This window comes from Musca domestica, unplaced genomic scaffold, assembly GCF_030504385.1.
Source record: "Musca domestica strain aabys unplaced genomic scaffold, Musca_domestica.polishedcontigs.V.1.1 75, whole genome shotgun sequence".
In the NCBI taxonomy this organism is placed as follows: Eukaryota; Metazoa; Arthropoda; class Insecta; order Diptera; family Muscidae; genus Musca; species Musca domestica.
This window is the reverse complement of record NW_026712393.1, coordinates 2404297-2430245: the sequence shown is the minus strand read 5'-3', so window position 1 is coordinate 2430245 and position 25949 is coordinate 2404297. Positions and strand designations below refer to the sequence as shown.

At 34.7% G+C, this 25949-nt stretch overlaps 1 protein-coding gene across 9 annotated transcripts in view; it reads right to left on the bottom strand.

The window, feature by feature from the left end:
* LOC101887471 (mitogen-activated protein kinase kinase kinase kinase 5) overlaps positions 1 to 25949 on the bottom strand; it is a 444668-nt gene that overhangs the window by 85663 nt on the left and 333056 nt on the right. For 7 of the 9 annotated variants that reach the window (XM_059130466.1, XM_059130462.1, XM_059130468.1 and 4 more), the window contains exons 5-8: positions 25008 to 25306; positions 17780 to 17867; positions 13751 to 13820; positions 9237 to 9323 (exon numbers count right to left, since the gene is read on the bottom strand). In XM_059130466.1, the coding sequence (XP_058986449.1) occupies positions 9237 to 9323; positions 13751 to 13820; positions 17780 to 17867; positions 25008 to 25306 (544 nt within the window). The remainder of the gene's footprint in view (positions 1 to 9236; positions 9324 to 13750; positions 13821 to 17779; positions 17868 to 25007; positions 25307 to 25949) is intronic. The other 2 variants (XM_059130469.1, XM_059130470.1) reach the window with 1 other exon arrangement.

The following is a 25949-nucleotide window of genomic DNA, read 5'->3' as shown; positions in this document are numbered from 1 at the left end:
TGGTATCACGGTAACGAGCGATGGTACGAGACACAAAAGATTTATTCACATTTAAATGCTTGGGTTTCCTAACGATAGCCACTTGTGGTTCTTCAGCCAATTATAAAGAAATCACACTATCCCGCTTGAATTCCAACATGACTGACTTTTTTTCTGTAAAATTTTCACCAAAGTGCTTTTGTACGCTGGTAAACAATATAATGAGCCGTCACTGAAATAATTTTAACAGCTGTCGGACGAGTGGCTTAGAAATGACAGCAGTCTGAAGTTGGTTGCAGTTTTTTATCTGACCCTGTATATCTACTAACACAAGATAAAATGTGGATATGAGATATATCGCTTCGCATCTTCTATATCAGACAAAGGGTCAAAATTTTGAATAATTATAACTCTCATAAAATGTAAAATACTTCCACCAAAATTAACTTTAGTGTGAATATGTGACTGATCGGTCCACTATTTGTGGCACCTAACTCGGGAAGTGTTAATATTTTCAATAATTGTAGCTTATACAATTTGAAAATATTTTCCAGTTCCCTTCAAAATTCGGACATTAAATTATTTGTACTAAAATAAGATTTAGTACCCACGTACCTCGTAGGTAAAATCTTAATGGTACCTAATATTGAAGCAATTTCTTCCCACCGATGAGATTCCACCACAGTCTATAAATGGTGCAATGGTTATGGTGCAAATATCATTCGAAACTCTATTATCAAAAAAGATTAACCTGGGTAAAATCTTAATCTTAAAAATATGCCGGGTGGTCTCGGAACAGAATCCGAGTCATACAGACCGATTTCGCTTTTATCGCCGAAAACGAAGACAATTGATGCTTTAATATTCTTCGTCAATAGACGATGACTAAACCAGAATAAGCCGCCACATAGAATAGGGTTAATAATCCTTGACTTATTAAGGGCGTTTCATACAGTCAACCAGGTCACGATGTTTGAGGATTTCGAGAGAACCACTTTCCGCCAAGTTTGACACGATGGATAATCAACTATATGTGTGGGATTCCGGAACAAGAAGTTTAAAACTCGTAGAGTGAAGTAGGGAGTTTTCCAAGGTGGGACGATAACTCTGACACTGTGAGCGGATGATTTTATGTCGTTGATGACATATCGCTCATACACTCTATGAATGTCATAACAGCACATAGCCATAGCCAGGTAGAGAAACATATAACTCCGGCCACAAAGTGTCGCACGAACCTAGGGCTCACTTTCGACAACATGTTGAAATCGTCCGCGCAAACCATAGCTATCTACGAGAAATTATAAAGTATGGTGAAGGGTATAAAACAGAAGACGTCGTTATCAAAAATAATTTTTTAAGAACATCTTAGCTTTTATTTATACGCATATACAGGGCTGCCCATATTCGACGGACCCATCTGGCAACGCCATAACTTTTGACAGAGATGTCACATCGCCTAATGACATACCGCGTTTGAAGCGTCAGTCCAAGCAGATTTTACCATGAACTAATACACGCCACGCGAGCGCTCTGAAATTTGTGAAAACTCAACGTGCTTTTAAAACATTAAAAAATGTGAGAAGTGCGCCTTCTAAGAACACCATTAAGCGTTTATACGAAAAATTTTCGACTGGTAAGGCTCTTTCTAAACCGAAGAGGCCATATAAAAGTCGACCAAGGCGATCGGCCGAGAATATCGCTGCCGTACGAGCCAGTGTTGAGAGGTCCCCAAGAACATTCCAAAAACGCCGTTCTCAGCAGTTGGGCATGGCTCGGTCCACTTTACAACGGATTATTCGCATTGATTTGCATTTGTTCCCGTACAAAATTCAATTGACGCAAAGAATGTTGCCTGCGGACTAGCCTCGTCGATTGGAATGGGCCCAAAGGGCCCAAAGGTCCGTCGAATATGGGCAACCCTGTATATGTTTATAGTTGGTATTGTGCTATTGTGTTGGTATAGAGCAGAAGGTGTGTTGTTGTCGGTATCCTTTCGCTTGCTGTAATTAAAGAATCATTTTCTCGTCACTTGGGGTTTGAAAATTGGCCACCAATTTCTGCTTCTAAATTTCACAGACAACACATTGATGGGTCAAAAAACCACCTCTCCCTCAACTATTTCTTTATCCATTAATTTAAAAAATTGACATTTTGTATCTTTCTGATAATTTTTTCTCCGAGGGCTCTGAGTCTTGTAATGTTGTTATTTTGCTGATTAACAAGGACAAACTTTGGAGGGTGCAACGTTTTGTCATATGCAATCGCCCCTTGGCTTGAACCAGTCCACAGGACAAAGTTAAAATGCTGTCATAACTTTTTTGTCCTCCACCGCCCATACCAACAATCTGTTGCAACCGCAAGCCAGGCCAGGCGAGGCATGCAATGTTGCCTAAGTTTTGGTGGATTTATTTTGATGTGGCGGCTTGTAGCTCCAACCAAGTGGAAGCATATTGTTTTGGGGGACGGCTGCTGCCTCTTCGGCTGTGCCTTAAATGCATTTTGGCTGGATTCGCTGATTGTCTGACAACTTTAATTTAAAAAATTTGCATTATCCAAGAATTCATTTGTGGGTGAAACTTATTTCAGCGGTGACAGTGTTTTTGCGTTTTGTTGATGTTGTTGTTGTTATTCTTTAATTTTCATGTATTCCCAACATGTTTCTTCCTCCCGGGCCATTATTAATTTAAGCAATTCCGTTTGTAATTTAATTTTTTTTGGGTAAATTTTATTCCACTTTCTTTTGATTGCTTTCACATTGTTCCTTGCAAACAAACATATGTGGACGTGTGTGTATGTTTCAGGATACTTTCCTTTATGTGTCTGATTTTTCTTCTCAGGCTTCTTTTTATGTTCTCCTCTTTGATGGTGTTTTTCCCAGCTCAACACAATCATAAATCAATTTATGTTTTCCTGCTCGTATTACTTAACTGGCTGACTGGCTGGCTTAGCACTTTGCCATTGTTTTCCTTCTTCCTTTTTCAATTCTTTTCTGCCAAACAAGGATATCTCATTTCTGTTGTAGACAACATCTCTGTTTGTTGACGAAGGAGTTGAATTTCTCCTATTTTCTTGTTTTTCATGTTTCCAGCACAACAGAATTTTTCCATTTACTTTTGGGATTTCATGTATTTCGCCAGAATTGAAACTTAATGTCAGCAAATATGTCAAATGTTCACAGTTTAGAGAGCATATTTTTTGTTGTTGTCGTTGTTTGAGGTAAAAGTGAAAAGTTTCCAGACAGTGTCATTGCTGACAAAATAAAACTATCAAAAATCAAGACCTTCTTGACTACAGCATCAGTGATAAGTTCATTTGCGAAAAAATTGATGATGATTCAGATTGTCATAGCTATTACGATGATATCACATGTCTCAAAGAGAATGATTTTTTTTTTGATATTGGAAATATTTTTGAAATAAAATAAAGTTTATTATTGATGAACGAATTTCGAGGTAAAAAATTGGAAAACAAGTTAAAAAATATCAAACGATTTTGCAGACAGATGTATATCCTCATCCAATGTTCGATTATTTAAATGTATTTTGACTTCTATTATGATTATTCAAATCGTTAAGCCTCTATGGAGTAGGTTCCGAATGAATGGATCAATATTAACAATTTCGTATCGGACCTAAGTAAATATGATATAAATATTGCGACGTGCCAGGTTTCGAATATATATCGACTGCTTCCTTCACTTTATATGAAATATGTGATCATTTTTAGAAAATGTTGAAATATGCGTGAGGTACCAGATATCTTCGACCGAAGTCTTCTACTTTCATTCTTCATCTAATACAGATAAAAATATTGGTATGGGCAAAATTGCAAGAAAATCGAACATTTATGTCCAATTTTATGCGAGATTATAAATTACATACCAGAAGTCCCAGAAGGAGTGCAATAATATATCCCATCTTCTCAGCAGAACTTGTGTTAGAAGAAAATGGAATTTGAAGAAAACCAAGTATGAATGTAATCTGATATTAATTGTGCGATTTTGCGTTCATAGATATTCAAAATGTTGACCCTTTGTAGGAGAGGCACCAGAAGGAGTGGACCGATATATTTCACATTCACAGCAGATCTTGCGTTAGTAGAACTACCGGGATGTGTGAATTGTGAAGAGAACCGGATGCTTATTTTGGATTTTAGTCATTGCGTTTGTTTTACTAATAGAGCAGAAGGTGTATTGTTGTCTGTTATCCTTTCGCTTGCTTTATTAAAATAGTGCGGAAAGTGGCTGCCAATTTCTGCTTCTAAATTTCACAGACAACACATTGATGGGTCAAAAAAACCACCTCTGTCAACTGTTACTTTATTCATTAATTTATAAAGTTAAAATTTGGTATTAATGAACTGATTAAGGAATTATGTCAAGATGTGTGGAGGTGGGTTGAGTGGAACAAAATCAGTTTATTAGGACTTCTTTGTAATATTGCTTTTTGTTCAGAAAATAATTAAATAATTTGCTTTTAAGGTGAAGAGAACCGGATGCTTATTTTGGATTTTATGCTCGTTTTGATTATTCAAAATTTTGACCCTTTATGGGGGAGAATAGAATGGTCCGATCTCTACCACCTTTATAAAAGATCTTGTGTTGACGGAAGTATTGAGATGTGCTAAGTCTGAAAGAAATCGGATATTAATGTCGTGTTTTATGAGCTTCATGGATACTCAAAATGTTGACCCTTTCTGAGGGAGGTACCAGAAGGAGTGGACCGATATATTCCATCTTTACACTGGACCTGGGGTAGCTTACCGTCACCACCGTCATGTCCTTCCTACGATGCAATGACAGGCAGCCACGTCTTTGTATGGCCGCAGAGCTTTTGTTCTTCGTCGTCGCAAGTCACTCGCTTTATTTTAATTTGTGTATTCTTTCTTCCTAGTCCTCGTCGTCGGCAGGCAGTCAGTCATGGTCTTAATAATTCACAGACAATTGTCTGTGGCAAGAAAGGTAGTAGAAACCAGCCTCCTTGGATCCTCTCGGGATGCTCTGGAGCTTAATTTTATCTTTTGTAACAGAAGAAGCACCAAGGCGCTCGTTCGTTTGTTCCTTGTGCCATGGCTGGTGGTGACGGTGATGACACTTATTTTTCACATCTGATAAATTAGCATTCTGTTTTTGACATACTTTAAATGTGTGGCAGAGGTGGAGCTAAGGTAACGTAAGAATGTGAAATTAAATATGGAACTGATTAAGGAATTATGTCAAGATGTGTGGAGGTGGTTGAGTGGAACAAAATCAGTTTATTAGGACTTCTTTGTAATATTGCTTTTTGTTCAGAAAATAATTTGCTTTTAAGGTGAAAAGCTTACGTCACATTTTATAATAGTTTTGGTTATTCAAAATTTTGATCTTTTGTGGGGAGGTACTTGGTGGAGTGAACCGATATTGTCAATTTTCGCACCTGACCTAGCACTGAGGCAAATATTAGGATTTACAAAATTGGAGCAAAATCGAATGATGCTTTCCTTTCTGTGCGGTATATATATATATAAATATATATATATATATATATATATATATATATATATATATATATATATATATATATATATATATATATATATATATATATATATATATATCCACTCCTTCTGGTAACTCCACCACAAAAGGTCGAACTTTAAAAAAAAGAATATATATATATATATATATATTTTTTTTTTTTTTTTTTTCTTTTTTTTTAAAGTTCGACCTTTTGTGGTGGAGTTACCAGAAGGAGTGGACCGATATTGCTCATCTCCATCTAGGCCCACAGAGACTCAGGGTCTAAAATAGTTATTTCGATTAGGCACGTTAAAAATAAAAGACACCTATATCCCCGTTTTGAACGTTTGCATCGTAAAGTAAACCAAACAGAGAGGGGCAAGAACATCCCTATTCCAGATTTTTCGAAATTTTCGTATCAGGATTCCTTGGAATTGGTTTAGTTTAAGGATATGTTGCTACACAGGAGTCGGCAACTGCATAACTCGGAGACCTTTGGTCCATTGTGTCCGTTCTCTAACATTCGTGTGATGGCTTCCACAGTAGAAGTGCCGTCCATTGCCTTTAACAGGTTCAGGACATCTTTGTGTGGTGGGTCCGGATCTTCGTAGGTCATGTAAATTGAGGATATCAGTAGTGGTTTACCACTCCTCCATGCAGCCTTACGGAGGTGATGCCTCCTTTACTTGTCCTCATTTGTGGATGCGAATACCGTGTAGTTCTTGCGGGGACCCCAATTGTTGCGTAGTGTGGACCCCTGGATCAGGCGATATGCATAGTTGATGTCCAGAGGGTATGCAGGAGTTCGGCAGCCGCGGTCTTGTACTAATGGAGATTGATCTGCCCCAAGCTCAGGCTAGACTTCTTGTAAACTACTCCTTGCTGTGAGGGAGGCAAAATAACCACCCTGCTGATCTTAGTGCAGGAATTCCGCTCACGCCAATTTCCAGTCAACTTCATAATAGGAGATAGAATCCACACAGAACTACCATTTCGCATGGCATTTCCGAGACAAGCATGACGACGACATAGCTGCCTTCCTCATAAAGATTCAAGTGGGGAAATAAGGATATCTAGAGATTTCTTATATTCGCAGGTAGGGATCCTGGCTCCATTATCCTGTATCACCTGCTGAGCAGATTGATGATCCTGCTTCGGTTTTGAGTCACAAGGTTTCTGTAAAGCATTATTACTTTGATCTGATTTCGACTTCCCAATAGTGTGCTTCCCGGACTGTTGTACCGTCTGCGTCGTCCCCATTTTCCTAGCCTTGGTGTGCTGCTCCTCAGCTAACTACATCCACTGTTTGAGAGAGGGATTCGATCGTCTTCAATGATACTTCCTTCAGTGAGATTGGAAACTCAGCTGACAAGATATCTTTATGGCCGTAGCCTTCTCTGTAGTTGTCTATACCCTGTCCACCTGTTAAATGAACTTATGGACTCGACAGAGCCGGGCAGGCTTCGATTTGCTCTTCTTCCGCGCAGCCACGTTAGATGTCTACGATTTCGTAGGTTTAACATCAGCCTTGCCTTTTTTCTTTGAATTGGAGGGTGGTACCTCCGACTCTGGCAGTTTTTTTAATTTTGTGGGAAGTTGTGGCAGAAATCTTCAAAATAGCAAAAATCGGGGGGTATCGGCACAAGGGTTTATATTTTATGCATGCTAATTGGTACTGAAAATGGGTTATATTGGTCCACGTTTGGGTATAGACACCATTTAACAATATTTCCCGATTTTGGCTATTTTGAAGATTTCTGCTACAACTTCGTACAAAATTAGATAAAACTTCATAATTGGGGTTCTCGGTAGGTCTGTTTTCTCCTTGCAAAAAAATGTTCGATTCAGGTCCAACAATTGGTATAGCCCCATGTAACGGTACCTCTTGATTTTGCCAAAATTTCCAAGCAAATTAGCTGAAAATTCACAACTGGGGTTCTCGGTGGATCTGTTCTCTGTTGGCAAAAACATGTCCGATTCAGGTCCACTAATTGATGTAGCCCCGGTATTTTGAAGGTTTCTGCCACAATTGCCAACCAGCTCACCTGAAATTTGACATTTGGGGTTCTTAAAAGCTCTATTCTCTCTTTGCAAAAATGTTATATTCAGATCCACAACCCTCCCAATATACAACATTTTTAAGATTTTTCAACAGATTTATCTCAAATTTGGTATTTGGATTTCGAAATAGGCGTCAACTTCTCTGGCAGATAATTGGCTGTAGAGGTAAAATGTTTCGTGTAGGCCCAATACAACTGTACCTCTAGATATTCGGAATTTTAATTTTTTTTTTTTTAATTTCTCTTCCAATTGATGGAGGGTATTAAAACTTAGCAATTTTTTTCCTACTGTCCCTCATCTCTTTTAATTCCTTATATTCTAGGTATATAGCTAATAACAATTCGAAGATTATTTTGGACAATTTTTTTCCTTTTGACCTTTTTTGAAAAGTTAGCTTAAAACCTTTTTAAACGTGATCTTGTTTTTTGAAAAAAGGACCCAAAAGCCCACTTTGGTAACTTTACTGAGGCTTAATTTTTTCGACCAAAACTATCTTGGCATTGTTATAAGCAATATTACCGAAGACTCTATGTTCCTCAAGTGCATGGATTACAAGAAATCTTGATCAGAAAATTTCAAAAAATGTTGGGGTGGGAGAAACTTGACACCTCTATTAAAGTTACTTAGGAATGTTAACTTTCAAAACGACGATACACATGTCTTTTATTTTTAACACGAGTTTCAGAATTTAATGGATTTTTAATATAATCATTGAAAAGAGGAATTTTGTAGCACAGTGATATTGATCGACGACCATTCGAAATGACAGGCTTCTGCCGTAACCTAAACTTTAACCATGGAAAAATCCGCGTCGATTTCTTAAATATTGTGCGCATATCTCCAAAAATTATAGGCTTCTATTTCGGCCCAAGCCCTGATCAAGTAAATTTCGTGATGATCGTAGTCGCGACCTGTTAAGTGATTAAAATTTATCATGGACAGAAGAGTGGGCGGAAACACATTGCTAGCTCGACTCAGCTCGGAGAGGTGGGAAGATCGATATGCTTTATTATAGGCCTAGGACAAATATAGCGAGATTTTATAAAGTTTCCACTTATTAAAAAAATATATATTCATCGATGGAAAAATAAATTTTTCATTACTAATGGATACATTGTCAAGTTGCAAACATTTCATCAAATATCTTAAATCAAATTTGATAATAGGATCAACTTTTTTCACAGAAGGGAATTGTAATGCATCGAAATTAAAATCAGCTTGCATTACACACAGCTCTTGCTATTCAAATCTTCGGTTAGTTCGCTGGTAATAACTTTTCAAACAGAAGCTACAACTTTTGTATTAGTGTTAGTAAAACAATAAAAATGAAGAAAAGCAACAATGGACAACAATGGCTTTGTTGTTAGTGGTTGCTGCTGCTGCTGTTGTTTGGTTAGTGTATGGGTTAGTCGTCGTCATTTTTACAGTTTAAAGCTGTTGGCAGAACTTGGGTCTATCAAAAGCAAAAACAGAAGAAGAAGATGTAGACCAAGTTAACAATAATAAAACTAGCCAAGTAACAAAAGACAGAAACATAGGAAAGGAGAAAAACTCTGCAAACTTTTGTTCAGCTTTTTTGATAGAAAGAAAAAGAAGGACCAACAAAACACAAAACCGGAAAAGAAGTTGTTTGCAGAGCTGTTGCATTCATGGTTTGAGATTTTCCACTATCGTTGTTGTTGTTACTAGTTCTGACCTTAAGGACATGTTCATAATTAAGGTTCCGGTAAGTTTTTGTATACGCTTTTTCTGTTGTAATTGTTGATGTTGTTTTAATATGGGACTACAAAAAGAAAGACATAAAAAAATTGTTGGAGAGAAAAAAGTATGATTAAAAAAAATTAAGACACACACAAAATATTTATGAACAAAAATCAAAATTGTAATCGAACAAAAAGCAATGTATTTGCCACCAAATGATTTGAATATGGGACTATGATCAGAATAATGAACCAAAATAAGACCAGGGTTATATGATTATATTATGAGAATGAGGCAGAAAAAGCGTAAAACTAGCGAGTGGATGAATTTAGTCAAATGGTTGGATATTCATCATTATATCTTAAATATCACTAGAATCCTTTACCATAATTTAACATATCGATAACTTTGTTTAGCGCTAATTTACTTCCCATGCTCTAAAAAATAAAACTTTTATCTCTCCCTCAATAGAAAAATATAACACACGGAGAAAATATATTCCACTTTCACCGTTACCAACAGTCAGAGCGTCTGTTTGAAACAATACCGGCTGACATCTGACAAAACATAACCATGACAAAAAAAAAAAAAAATAGAAGTGGTCCGAACGGTCATTCCAGTTTCAACAGCGAGTTTGGGAGCCTACCAGGCCTGACGTGATGGATCCATCAATTTAAAATCTGAGAAAGCTGAGTTGCTGCTTCTAAAGAAAACGATGGACGAAAAAGGTGCTGCCTACAGAAGAACGGTAAACTAAAGTAGTCGGAAAGTAAAAATTATGGATGTTGACTGAAAAAAAAAAATACCTCGCTGAAACCGAAGCAAGTTATGGGAGCCATATTGAAATCTAAACTGATTTTATAGAGGCATTTTTATAACAGGGACAGTCCTGGCTTCAATGAATTGTATTTTTCCACACACAATTAGAACCGTAGTAAAAAATTAGGAGGACATGAAAATATGACTCTCCGTACGCCTCTTTTTTAGGGAGTACACGACGTCTCGTACATAATATCATTTATATCGAGAATTTAAATTGGATGAAAAAAATACATGCTCTATTTGGATAAAATTCATATCGTTTCGTCTTGCTGATGCGCATGATAACTCTCGAAGGGTATCCAATATTATTATCATCGATCGAGTTCGGAGATGGTCCACTTTTCCTGGTACCTCACCTCCTCCACAAAATGTCAAAATTTTCAAAGGAAATAATTTACCTTACTTTAAGTGAAAGGATAATCCGATTTTGTGCGAAATTAACATCCGATTCCGTCCAGACTTGGCACTACTCAATATTTCTATCTGTTATAAAGACGGTTGGTGACCAAAGGGACAAAGGTTTGAATAACCAATAAAATCCGAAAAAAGCATCCGGTTCTCTTCATATTTCACACATCCCATTATTTCTACTAACACAAGATCTGCTGTGAAGATGGGATATATCAGTCCACTCCTTCTAGTACCTCCCCCACAAACGGCCAACATTTTCAATATCCATGAAGATCATATAACCCCAAATTAAAATCGGATTCCATTCAGACTTGGCACATCTGAATATTTCCTTCATTACAAGATCTGTTATAAAGATAGTACAGATAGGGCCATTTCTTCTGGCACCTTCCCCACACAGGGTTCAAGATTTTGAAAAAGAAAACGCGAAAAGCATCCAAATCTCTTCAAATTTCAAATAACACAAGATCTGTTGGGAAGATGATATATATCTGCGAACACCTTCTGGTACCTCCCCCACAAAGGGTAAACCTTTTTTTATACTTTTATCTGTCATAACAAGTCAGCGATTTTGTACAGCTTGTTATATCGAAATAATTCTCTCAACCAGAAACATGAGATGAAGTTGGGAATTATGATTTCGCATATAATTGGATATAAACGGACGGACCGACAAACAGACGTACACATATATACATATATACTTTATTGGGCCTGACATAAGTATTTCGAGGAGTTACAAACGGAAGGACAAATTTAATATACCCTAATAATTCGGTCGACTATAGCTGGTACCTTACGCACATTGTAACATTTTCTAAGAAGTATTACATATCTCATGTAAAGTGAAGGATGTAGTCTATTTAGTCCAAATCTGGCACGTCGCAATAATTATATCATAATAATTTGAGTTCGATACGAATTCGTATCGACGTGCCAGATTTGGAATCGGACCATTCATTCGGAACCTACTCCATAGAGAGTTAACAATTTGAATAATCATAACAAAAGTCTGAAAATATTTAAATAATCGAACATTGGCTGTGGACATATATCTCTCGGCTTCAAAAATTTTTTAAAATATTCTGGAGCCTCGGGAGAGGCTTCAAAAATTCGTGAAAAAAAATTCTCGAGCCTGGGAAGTGTCTTCAATTTTTTTTTATAAAATCGACGAATTTTATGAGAGACTTCAAAAATTATTTAAAACATTCACGAGCCTTGGGAGAGGCTTCAAAAATTCGTTAAAAAAATTCTCGAGCCTGGGAAGTGTCTTCAAATTTTTTTATAAAATCGACTACAAAAATTATTTAAAAAATTCACGAGCCTTGGGAGAGGCTTCAAAAATTCGTTAAAAAATACTCGAGCCTTGCAAGTGTCTTCAATTTTTTTATTAAACCGACGAATTTTGGAAGAAGTTTCAAAAATTCTTCAAAAAAATTCACGAGTCTTGGGAGAGGCTTCAAATATTCTTAAAAAAAAATTCACGAGCCTTGGGAGTAGCTTCAAAAATTCTTTATAAAATCCACGAGCCTTGGGATTGGCTTCAAAAATTCTTTAACAAATCTATGAGCCTTGGGAGAGCCTTCTAAAATTCTTTAAAAATCGACGAGTCTTGGGAGTGGCTTTAAAATTTTTTTAAAAATTTACGAGACTTCATAAAATCGTTACAAAATCTACGAGCCTTGGAAGAGGTTTCAAAAAAAAATATATATAAAATCCACGAGTCTTGGGGAGGCTTTAAAAATTTTATCAATTTCTTTCAAAATTCAATTCAAATTTCTTTAAACAAACTCCATGAGAATTGGAAAAGGATAAAAAAAATTCTTTAAAAAATCCACGAGTCTTGGGATTGGCTTCAAAAATTCGTTATAAAATCCACGGGCCTATACAGTGGCTTCAAAATATCTTTAATAAGTCCACGAGCAGTAAGAGAAGCTTCAAAAATTCATTGTAAAATCATCAAGCCTTGGGAGTGGCTTCAAAAATCTATATTTTTTGTGTAATAATCTTTTTCAATTCGGGAAGTCAAGATTCAATCAATAACTTTAAATTCATTTTTCTCGAAACTGATTTTTTTGAGATGCTGCACTCTTTCAATGACTAAGCGATATGTACTTCGTGGTACTTCCAATGAATATTTCGATGGTGGGGGATATTTAAATACCTTGTCTGACATTTGAATCTCCTCCATCTAAGGCTCAAATAATTGCCAACTCATCAGATCACTCTATCGATTTATGCTTCTGAGTGTTCAATGAAATAACTGATTCCTACTAAATATTTATCTGATTAGCAGCAGCCTACCAAAAATATAATGTGGTATTATTACCACATAACCAAAACCAAAGCTATTAAGTACCGCAAATATCCATCAATGTCAATTCAATGACATATTCCGTTTTCAATTGAGTTATAAAAAAATTTTAATTTTCGTCGTCAACGTCCTCGCCATGGTAGATGGAGGTTAGTTGGAATGCCAAATCTGTTAAATGGTGGCGGGGTTGTAATGCCAGCCACTCGCAAAATGTTAAAACTAAAGCCACGCAAAGCCATGATGACGATGATGGCAAGCGGTATGAAGATAAAGCATACCAAAAATAAACACACACCCACTCACACACCACATGTATGTAACGTTGGTATATATGTGTGTGTTTTCGTGGTTGGTTACAGGTTGAAAAACAAAATATTTGCATTTAAAAATTGCAAATATTGCATATGCATGACAGAGAGGTATTGATAGTAGGAATAATAGAGAATAGGGGAAAGCTTGAAGTGGAATAGAGGAGAGTCAGAGATAGAGAGAGTAGGGGGAGAACAAAGGCGGAAAAGTAAATGACAAAAGCTTTAGCGGCAGTTAACAATGTTGTTGTGTGGATGTTGGGGAATGCAGTGCAAAATATTCCCATCCCAACTTACAACATTAAGCCCCAACACACAACCCCACACAAAGTTGCACACACCCACAACACACACACACACCCACACATGTTCACGTTTAAATGCAGCAGCCCAACAGCAAAAACATAATGAATGTTTGATGCACAAATCCATTAGATTTGAGGTAAATTAAAGTTTTACAACTAAAGTATGGAAATGGTTACATAGATAGATACCGCATGAAATGGAAAAGTAAGATAACGATTTATAAATAGATAGAGATAGAGAGAGAGCGGGAGGCAGAGAACGAAAGAACGAATGGGGGGAAAACGGGGGAAGAAGCAAGAGAAAAAAAACAACAAACGCCAGGCAAGGCAATCAACATCGAATACTTACATGTCACTTGGTAATGTTTCAGGACTAGATGAACGTTCATTGCTCCATGGCGAACTGGATGTTGTCATGCCTGAAAGAAAGAGAAAGGAGGGGGAAATAAATTACTAAAACTACATACATTGACAATATAAATTTACAACAATTACACATTTCACAACAAAGTAATTAATTTGCAAAATCCTCATTCAAGAAATTATGTCGAAAGGTCATATTGAGAAATTTAAAATAATTTTATTTTAGATTGAGTTTTAAGAAAGATAACCCGAAAATCATTTTAGGTTAATTAAAAATGCATTATCCTTGTTAAAGATTTTTTAAAAAATTCACAAGCGTTATATGAGGCTTAAAAAAGTATTTAAAAAATCTACAAGTCTTATATGAGCCTTAAAAAATTAATAAAAAAATCCACAAGCCTTATATGAGGCTTAAAAAATTATTTAAAAAATCCACGAGCCTTATATGAGGCTTAAAAAATTATTTAAAAAACCCACGAGCCTTATATGAGGCTAAAAAAAATATTTTAAAAATCCACGAGCCTTATATGAGGCTTAAAAAATTATTTAAAAAATCCACGAGCCTTATATGAGGCTTAAAGAATTATTTAAAAAATCACGAGCCTTATACAAGGCTTAAAGAATTATTTAAAAATCTTCGAGCCTTATATGAGGCTTAAAAATTTATTTAAAAAATCCACGAGCCTTGTGGATGGCTTAAAAAATTATTTAAAAAATTCACGAGCCTTGTGGATGGCTTAAAAAATTATTTAAAAAATCCACGAGCCTTGTGGATGGCTTAAAAAATTATTTAAAAAATCCACGAGCCTTATATGAGGCTTAAAAAATTATTTAAAAAATCCAAGAGCCTTATATGAGGCTTAAAAAATTATTTAAAAAATCCACGAGCCTTATATGAGGCTTAAAAAATTATTTAAAAAATCCACGAGACTTACATGAGGCTTAAAAAATTATTTAAAAAATTCTACGGGCCTTATATAAGGCTTAAAAAAATAATAAAAAATTCTACAAGCCTTATATAAGGCTTAAAAAATTATTTAAAAAATCCACGATCCTTATATGAGGCTTAAAAATTGTTTAAAAAAAATCCACGAGCCTTATATGAGGCTTAAAAAATTATTTAAAAAATCCACGATCCTTATATGAGGCTTGAAAATTGTTTAAAAAAAATCCACGAGCTTTATATGAGGCTTAAAAAATTATTTAAAAAATCTACGATCCTTATATGAGGCTTAAAAATTGTTTAAAAAAATCCACGAGCCTTATATAAGGCTTCAAAATTATTTAAAAAATCCACGAGCGTTATATGAAGCTTAAAAAATTCTTTAAAAAATCCACGAGCGTTATATTAAGCTTTAAAAATTCTTTAAAAATCCACGAGCCTTATATGAGGCTTAAAAAATTCTTTAAAAATCCACGAGCCTTGTGGTTGGCTAAAAAAAATATTTAAAAAATCCACGAGGCTTGCGGATGGCTAAAAAAATTATTTAAAAAATCCACAGGCCTTGGGAATGGCTCAAATTTTTTTTTTTAAAAATTCACGAGCCTTTAAAAAAATCCACATGGGTTGTAGATGGCTTATATATAATTTAAAAAATTCTAAAGCATCCTAGAAGGCTCCAATTTTTTTAAATCCGTAAGCCTTATATGAGGCTTAAAAAATTATTTAAAAAATCAGTGTCGAGCACACCTATTGTCTCATCAAATATTCACTGTGAGAGTGACTACGTTTTGCTAACTTTTCCATGTTTATTTTTTTTCCATTTCACTCAAGTAAAAATACCAAATATGTTCTGGCTGATGTTAATTTTCAAACTGATGCTGTTGCGGCAACTTGTTGTCGTGTTGTTGTTGCCACTGTTGTTGTTTTTTAATACCAATCAACAAAGTATGAGGAAAATCCATTAGGGACATATTTAACCATTCATCTGTATCATCATCAGCATCTACACTCGAGCATATCAAACGAAGACTAAACATAACGGGCGCATTGAATACGGGGGAAAGCTGACAACCGCTACGACGAACATAAAACAAAGTTGTTCGTTGATGTTGTTCTGTCATCGATATCATCGCCATCAGGAGCAGCTGCTGGCTGCAGCAGCAGTGGCGACCACGAGAACAAGGAAAGTTTTTGGAAATCAACTAACCATTATCCATATATAAAGGATGTGTGTATGGGTTTGTATGGGTATGAATAATATATACATGTATGAAAAGTGAGTTATCTTCTTTGAGTGATTGGAAATTAACGAAAAAATAATTAGCTTGCCGGATAACGTGTTGATTTAAGAGCCTCTGGGATTTGGGAATATCTAATTTATTCGATATTCTCCTTCAAGGGGAAACTTTTGGTTAGTTGTTGGATTATATCAACAATTGTTATATTGTGGGAATCTAAATTGGATTTTGATGAGCAATATTTTGGTAGTCGTATTTTCATAGTTAATATTGAGTTTTTTTCTTTTATGAATCAGTATATTTTTCAAAAAAAAAAAAAAAAAAAAAAAAAAAAAAAAAGTTGGTATAAATTTGCCTCAATCCTTACAAGCCCCATTACTTTTACCTTCGTCAACAATGTCCTTATTGTTATTAGTTACCAGCTTAACACTTAAAACCTAATATTACATATGACTACAACATTTTTCACCAAATATGTACAGGGTGATATGAAAAAACTACAACCAACTTCAGACTGCTGTCATTTCTAAGCCACTCGTCCGACAGTTGCTAAAATTATTCCAGAGGCAGTTCATTATATTGTTTACAAGCCTACAGAAGCATTTTGGTGAGAGTATTCCAGAAAAACAGTTATTCGTGAGGGAATTCAAGCGTGATAGTATGATTTCTTTATAATTGGCTGGAAAACCACAAGTGGCTATCGTTAGAGCACTCCATCATTTAAATGTGAATAAATCTTTTGTGTCTCGTACCATCGCTCGTTACTGGTAGCGTAGCCCGACGTCAAGGAAGTGGACGGAAGAAAACAGCAAAATCAGCAGAAATTCTTTGAAAATTATAGAAGCGACTTGATCGAAACGCGCGTCGCAGTGGCCGAAAAATGGCTCGTGAGCGAAACATGTCGCAATATTCCATTCAAAATGGACAAATATTGAATAATGAGCTCGGGGTAAAGTCATTGAAATTCCAAAAAGTGCAAAAACTTACACCGCAACAGAAATAAAATAGACTCTAAAGAGTTAAAGAGTGGCTTCGCTTGGCCGAAAGTGGTGAACTGCCGAATTTGGTTTCCTCCGATGAGAAAACATTCGTTGTCCAGCAGTTTGTAAACAAACAAAATGATCGTGTTTAATTGCCAAAGAGGTCAGCTGAAAATGTGCACCTTCGGTTGGCCAACAGAACTCAAGCGCCGGCCATGGTGATGGTGTGGGCCGCCATAAAAGCCGATGGTCGCTCTCCGCTCGTATTAATCGACCGTGGCATCAGAATAAATGCCGAATATTATTGCGAAAATATTCTGGAGGGTGTATTAAAGCCTTGGGCACGCAGACATTTTGGCCGCAGACCTTGGACATTCCAAAAGGACTCAGCACTCAACGCACTCAGCACGCGCCACCCAAGAATGGTTACAAAATGAAGTTTCTCGTTTCATTTCCAGTGCAAAATGATCACCAAAATCTGCGGATACCAATCCGTTGGACTATTGTATCTGGAGTATTTTGAAAAGCAAGGTAGGCACTAAAAATACCAAAGTGTAGATCACCTCAAGCAGGCGCTTCGCCGGGAATGGGCAAAAAGATACCACAGAGCAACATTCGGGCAGCGTGTGACGGTTTCATTGGCCGTTTGAAGGTCATAATTCGTGCCAAAGGTGACCAATTTGAACAAATCTAAACTTATTCTAACATTTGATGCTATTTCCGACCTTTTTTTGCTTTCATTCAATAAAATGTAAAAATTATGGCGCTTGACTTTGTTGAAGTGTCTCACCCTGTATATATGTGTAACATATCCTCATGTTAGTGTGTATGGGGTTGGATGGTTGCACACTTACCTGTTTTCAAAGTATGGTTTTGTGGTGATATACCATTCGGCCTTGATGTCATTTTGCTGGCAATACGTTGTGGTACACTGGCAACAGTCTATAGCGGCGATGTTGGATGTTAGTCATTTAACAACAGCATCAGTAACATTTTCACCATCATCACATCGCAGCAGGCGAGATGTGAAGTGGGACACAGGAACGGGATAGAACGAACATCATTTGTAACGTTTATTGTAATTGAAATCAGCATCGAGTTATGTCATCATCATCATCATCGTTGTCGTCACCATTATAGACATTAAATTTTTGTTGATTCATTGAAGAGGCAGGTGGTAGAGGGAGAAATATTGTCAACATCACGATGGCGGGCAAAGTGGAAAAAAAAAAGAGAATAGAAAAAAAATCAAGTTAAAATTAATTCAAAAAACGTTTCCGTATTCGGTCTGTTGTTCTTAATTTTTTCATTAGTTCTAATTATAAAACATGGCGAAAAAATGTTCAAAACATTCATTAATGGGGCGGTAACATTTTTAGGAGTTCCCTGCCTGTAACAAAACAGGGTCATACGATAAGCAATAAAGAAATGGCAATAGTAAAGCCGGGTCGACCATATGATATTCTACACTATTCGTCATTTTTTAATTAAAAAATAAAATTATATATAGGAATAAAATTATATTATAGAAGGCTCAAAAAATTATTTTAAAATCCACGAGCCTTATAGAAGGCTTAAACAATTATTTAAAAATCCACAAGCCCTATAGAAGGCTTAAAAAATTATTTAAAAATCCTCGAGCCTCAAAGAAGGCTTAAAAAAATATTTAAAAATCCACGAGCCTTATAGAAAGCTTAATAATAATTTAGAAAAATCCACGAGCTTTATAGAAGGCTTAAAAATTTATTTAAAAAATCCAGACAGTTTTTTTTTTTTTTTTTTTTTTCGTTCGGTTCCAACGCCACTCTTACCCGCCCCTGCCGACCGAGGGGGCCACCTCCCAATACGTAGGGAGCGCGTACACCCTATAGTCCGCACCATGGAGGGTTAGTATTGTAGGGAAACACCAGCTACAGTAAAACATCAGCCGGTTTTAGTAAAAGGATTAGTATTACAAATCACACACAACGAGCAAAAATACAAATCTGGCAGCTCAAATACTATAATTATAAATTAAGTATTGATATTTTTATTGCATGCAAAGGTTCAGATAGTGATAAATTATTATAGAGGTTGTTATATATTTCACATAAAGATCTAAGGGGGTTGCTTAGTTCGTAGTTAGATCTCGCCAAGGAAAGATTTAGCGGTATATAATTACGAGTTATTCTAGACGGAACATTAAACTTTATTTCACTAATTAAAAATTGTGAATCAATTTGACCACGCAAAAGTCGTATTAAAAATATTGCTCTAAGCATTAAACGCCTTCTTTCTAACGATGGAAGGTCTATAAGTTTTAATCGATTTTCATAGGGGGGGAGTGCTTCAGACGGATTCCAGGGCAGACCTTTGAGAGCGAATATAATGAATTGTTTTTGAACTGCTTCTATTGAATTAGAGTAACATTTATAAAATGGACTCCACAACACGCAACCATACTCTAATGTAGGTCTAACTAGACTAGTAAACAAGCGTTTAGTTACGTAAGGGTCTTCAAACTCTTTAGACCAGCGCTTAATGAAACCTAGAAGAGACTTTGCTTTATTAACGCTAGATTCAATGTGTAAGTTAAAACGAAGTTTATTGTCCAAAATAACACCAAGATCAATAAATGAGTCTACATTCTCCAATTTGTATGAACCTACGAAGTAATCAGATTGAATATGTCTAGATCTGAATAATGATAATTTTTTGCATTTTTTAAGATTTAGTGACATGCCATTCATACCACACCAATTTACAATGGAATGTAGATCATGTTGTAAATGTAATGAGCTATTGAGAGAATCGAGATTAATGAACAGCTTAACATCATCTGCAAACATTAGAATTTTGGAAAACCTTACAACTGACGGAAGATCATTGAGATAGAGAACGAATAGTAATGGTCCTAAATGGCTTCCCTGAGGAACACCAGAATGGACTAGAATATTTTTTGAGATGGCATTTGTGAAAGACACCTTTTGAGTACGGTTTTCAAGGTATGATGAAATCCAGTCTAACAATAATGTAGGGAAACCCATTAAATCAAGTTTGTGGAGTAATAAACTATGTACGACAGTGTCAAAAGCTTTACTAAAATCGGTATAAATTACATCAGTTTGAAATTTATTAGCAAAACCATTATGAACATAGCATGTTAATTCCATAAGATTAGTTAAAGTTGACCTACCTCTGATGAAACCGTGTTGACACGGTGAAAAAATTGGAGCCACAAAGTGTGTTAGCCTACGCGAAACCAAAAATTCAAAAAGTTTAGGTATTGCGCTAAGCTTAGCAATGCCTCTATAATTTTCAATATTGCAACGACTACCAGTTTTATGGAGAGGAATTATATAACTAGATCTCCAAAAATAAGGAAAGTAGCCTAAAGATAAAGAGTAATTAAATAATTTCGTAAGTGGTATGTATAATTCAATTGCACATAATTTAAGAACGTTTGCCGGTACTCCGTCTGGACCTGGGGAGATCGAATTTTTTAAAGTTTTTAAACCATTTAAAACCTCTTCTTCCGTAAGCAAAATTTGGGGCAAAAAATTCAGTCTATTAATGTTAAAGCTGTAGTTGCTAGTGGATGTAAATGTTGAATAGCTATTCTGAAAAAAATCTGCGAACATGTTTGCAATATCAGAATCATCGGTAGCCTCTGTGCTGCCGAATTTCATACAGCTAGGGAATTCATGGACTTTTCTTTTAGAATTCACGAAATTATAGAAGTTTTTTGGGTTGCGTTGAAAACTATTTCTAATTCTTTGTAGATATGCCGAATAACATTTTAAATTTTCAGTGTTATAATTATTTCGAGCTTTGGAGTAATTGGAGTAGTTTAAGGATGAGTTAAATTTTTTAAATTTCTTAAAAAGTTTACTTTTGTTATTACGTAAACGTCTTAAATATGGAGTAAACCATGGCGAGCCTCCATTTGGCGCGTAATTTGAACTAGGGACTGTTAGTTTAAAGGCTTCATTTAAGATATTATAAAAATCGGAAATACAATAATCAATATCACCTTCAAGACGCCATATTGTATTGGAAAGAGTAGTACGTAACAAATCAATGTTAATTTTGGAAAAGTTAAAGGATATTTTTTTATTGAGTGGTTTGGATGTTATTTGAGTTTTAAGATCAAGAGATATATTGAGGGTTGGGTGATAATTATCCTCCGGTTCGACAAACGGTGCACATCTACATAATGAAAGGTTAACGGTTGTGGAGAATACTAAATCTAAAATTCTATTCTTGACATTAAAAACATTATTTATTTGGAAAAGTCCTTGGTCAAATATAGCTTCCCAGAATTCGTCCATTCTACTAGCTGAGCCTGCAGACGATACAGGAATATAGTCTATGGAATTTTGTTTAGGGATCCACGATATACTTGGTAAGTTGAAATCACCAAGACAAATAAGATCAAAATTTGCTGACTTTAAACATGAAACATCCTTCAGAAGCTTTGAGTGCTTAATGTATATTTCAAAGTCTGAATTTGGAGGAATGTAGGAACAAGTTAAAGCAATAAATTTACCACGATATAATAGTTTGACACATATAAATTCTATATTAAGATCTTCAGTGACAACTATTTCAGACGTAATGGAATTATGTACAGCTATTAAAACTCCTCCACCGGTTCTATTTACTCTATCATTTCTATAAACTTCAAATTGGTCAGAAAAGATTTCTGTGTCGTAGATTTCAGGTTTAAGCCAAGTTTCAGTAAATATAAAGACTTTAAAATCAGAACCAAAAGATTTTAAAAAAGTTTGACGAAGTTTTGAGTTAAGACCTCTGACATTTTGGTATAACATTTGTAACGAATCAGATTCTATTAGTTTTTTGAAGCTTGCATAGCGTTAGAAGTACGGACAGGATTAAGTGCGTTACGCTTTTCTCTGAATACAAACTCTTTTACTAAAATGTCATCGGGCCAGAATGAACTATTAATAATAGTATCGAATATGTTTTTGGAAACAACAAGCTTAAACGATGAAATTGCACGAGCAGAGGAGGAATTAAACTTAAAAATTTTAAAATCACTTTCTTGAAGATTATGTATTTTAGATTTAACATAATCACTTATAATATTTATTGTAGTACTAGGATGCAATCTAGATATAAATACGCTTTTTCTAGGAGGAACTACAATTAGGCTACTAGAAGGAAGAGAAGCACATTGCAATGGTGGATGTGCTGTAGGATTTGACGTATAATCACTTACAAAAATAGGGGGGACGCTATGCAAATGATGTGGATTTTGCTGGACATTAGATGGAGCTTCAGAAGATAAGGTTTCGATCTGAGTACTCCGACTTTCACTTGTATTAGAAACAGCCGGTGATGACCTGCTGGACGGCGAAGATGCAAATTGCAACGGAGGCGCCAGATGGTTGTCTGAAGATAAATTTTCAGTATTATTTTGTAGCGGGGCAACAACTGGTGAATTTAGCGATATTAAGTTATTACCAGAAATAATAGCTGAAGATTTTTTTCTTTTGGGCGAACCATCAGGATACTCAAATTTATTATACATATTTTCAAAATAGTTTAAGCGAGAGTAAACAGATTCAAATCTTTCTTCATGTTTGCAATTTCGACTTTAGACTCCTTAAATAGACGGTAAAAATCAACCTCCAAGGACCTACAATTTATGCACGCCCAGCGAAGTCCATTTTTTCTATCAGTTATTACATCAAATTGTCTACCAGTAAAACCCGCACATTTAAAGTGACCATGATTTTCACATAGCCAACAAGTAATAAAGCGTTCATTTTCATTAGTAATTTTACAATTTTTGTATAAACAGGCCATTGTGCAAAACTTCAAAAAATTATTCTAATGCCTCAAAGTATGCTTTAGATTGTGAATATAAAATTTAGAATTTGGGATTGAAAAACAAGAACAAGGCACAAGGGAGAAAAAAAAAAAAAAAAAAAAAAAAAAAAAAAAAAAAAAAAAAAGCGAAACAGACGTAAACAGCAAAAGTAAAACAAAAATATGAGAAGGCGCAAAAACAGTCACAATTTGTTTTAATTATTTTGTAAAATACCGTATTTAAACACTGAACTTCACAATGCACGTATAATTTCGATTATATTAGTAAGAACTGATAGTATTTCACTGCACAAAAAGAACAATAAATAATAATATATTTAAAATTATTTTATCACTATTTTGACACAAATAAAACACAACTAAACACGACAAGAGTTGCCAGACTTTTAAAATTAGTTTAAAAAATCGACGAGAGCTTAAAATTTGTTTAAAAAATCGACGAGAGCTTAAAATTTAATTAAAAAATCCACGAGAGCTTAAAAATTTATTTAAAAAATCCACGAGAGTTTAAAATTTGTTTAAAAAATCGACGAGAGCTTAAAATTTAATTAAAAAATCGACGAGAGCTTAAAAATTTATTTAAAAAATCCAGACAGTTTAAAATTTGTTTAAAAAATCGACGAGAGCTTAAAATTTAATTAAAAAATCCACGAGAGCTTAAAAATTTATTTAAAAAATCCACGAGAGTTTAAAATTTGTTTAAAAAATCGACGAGAGCTTAAAATTTAATTAAAAATCGACGAGAGCTTAAAAATTTATTTAAAAAACCTACGAGTATTTAAAATTTGTTTAAAAAATCGACGAGAGCTTAAAATTTAATTAAAAAATCCACGAGAGCTTAAAAATTTATTTAAAAAATCCACGAGCCTTGTAGATGGCTTAAAAATATTTTAAAAATCCACGAGCCTTGTAGATGGCTTAAAAAATATTTAAAAAATCCACGAGCCTTATAGAAGGCTTAAACAATTATTTAAAAAATATACGAGCCTTGTGGATGGCTTAAAAAATTATTTTGAAAAATCCACGAGCCTTATATGAGGTTTAAAAAATTATTTAAAAAATCCACGAGCCTTATATGAGGTTTAAAAAATTATTTAAAAAAATCCACGAGCCTTATATGAGGTTTAAAAAATTATTTAAAAAATCCACGAGCCTTATATGAGGTTTAAAAAATTATTTAAAAAATCCACGAGCCTTATATGAGGTTTAAAAAATTATTTAAAAAATCCACGAGCCTTATATGAGGTTTAAAAAATTATTTAAAAAATCCACGAGCCTTATATGAGGTTTAAAAAATTATATAAAAAATCCACGAGCCTTATATGAGGTTTAAAAAATTATTTAAAAAATCCACGAGCCTTATATGAGGCTTATAAAATTATTTAAAAAATCCACGAGCCTTATATGAGGTTTAAAAAATTATTTAAAAAATCCACAAGCCTTATATGAGGTTTAAAATTTTTTTAAAAAAATCCACGAGCCTTGTGGATGGCTTAAAAATTATTTAAAAAATCCACGAGCCTTGGAGGTGGCTTAAAAATTATTTAAAAAATCCACGAGCCTTGGAGGTGGCTTAAAAATTATTTAAAAAATCCACGAGGTTTGTGGATGGCTTAAAAAATTATTTAAAAAATCCACGAGCCTGGAAAAATTATTTTAAAAATCCGCGAGTCTTATAGAAATCTTAAAAATTAATTAAAAAATCCACGAATCTTATGGAAGACTCGAAATTTATTTAAAAATTTCACGAGTCTTATAGAAATCTTAAAAATTAATTAAAAAATCCACGAATCTTATGGAAGACTCGAAATTTATTTAAAAATTCCACGAGACTTAAATAAGTCTTAAAAAATTATTTTAAAAATCCATGAGGCTTAAATAAGTCTTAAAAAATTATTTTAAAAATCCACGAGCCTTAAATAAGTCTAAAAAAATTATTTTAAAAATCCACGAGCCTTACAAAAAGTTTAAAAAATTAATTTAAAAATCCACGAGCCTTACAAAATGTTTAAAAAATAATTTTAAAAATCCACTAGCCTTGTGGATAGCTTAAAATTATTTTAAAAAAATCCACGAATCTTATGGAAGACTCAAAATTTCTTTAAAAATTCCAAGAGGCTTAAATAAGTCTTAAAAAAGATTTTAAAAAGCTACGAGCCTTAAATTTCTTTCTTTTTAAAAATTGCTCGAGGCGAGAGTCCTTGCGCTATTGACTAATTTTTAAAGACAACCTCACTTAACACTTACCTCCTCATCACCATCCCAATTGTAGTAGAATTGTTGATTTGGATTCATGTATTTTTTGAGCAATTCTTTGGCCACCCGCACCGACATCTCACCCTGAACGAACGGATGCTGCAGGAGTCTTTCGGCTGTGGGACGTTTTTTAGGGTTCTTGGTTAAAGCTGTTTTTACAAAATTATGAAATGTAGGACTCCATTTCTCTTTATTGCTGAGAGTTGGAGGTTTGAAACCACTTTTTGACATCAGGAACAAAGCACGCATTGGATGTAAATCGAACATGGGTGGTTGTAGTTCAGCCAATTCTGCAAAAATTGAGCACAAAAGAGATTTACAATAAAAAAATATAAATTATTTATAAGGACCACAAAAAAAGTAATTCTTATAGAAGGCAAAGAAATTCCAAGAAAGAAATTATGTTTTTCTTTTGACATATTTTATGAGACCTTTGGGAATTGATTGTTAAAACCACAATATTTGACACATTTAGTGGTTTTCTTCGAAAAGAAAATAAAAATCCAATCGCCTACTAACCGAACCAACGACGAACATTCACATAATTGGCCAATTGTTCAATTTAACCTTTATGAAGCTAATGAATAAATTCATGGAATTGGCATCATAATTTCTCCTTCTGTCATTTTCATTTTATTTAGGAGCGACTTTTTTCTAGAGGGTGGTATATGCCATAAAAATCCATGGACTTTTTAGGACTAATAACAATTTTATTCTACAGCAGCTTCTTTATCATCATCATCGTTATCAAAGGCAAAGTCATTTTCCTTGGGCAAAGCTCTGTTTTAATGATGCTGGCGATGATGATGATGATGTTTGTGGTGGTTGGTGGTGCTACTGGTTTTTGGTAGTGGTGTTGGTGTTGTTGATGTTACCAACGGTTGATGTGGCTTTTCTCTTTAATAGGCCACAATTGTTCTTGGACGTAATTGG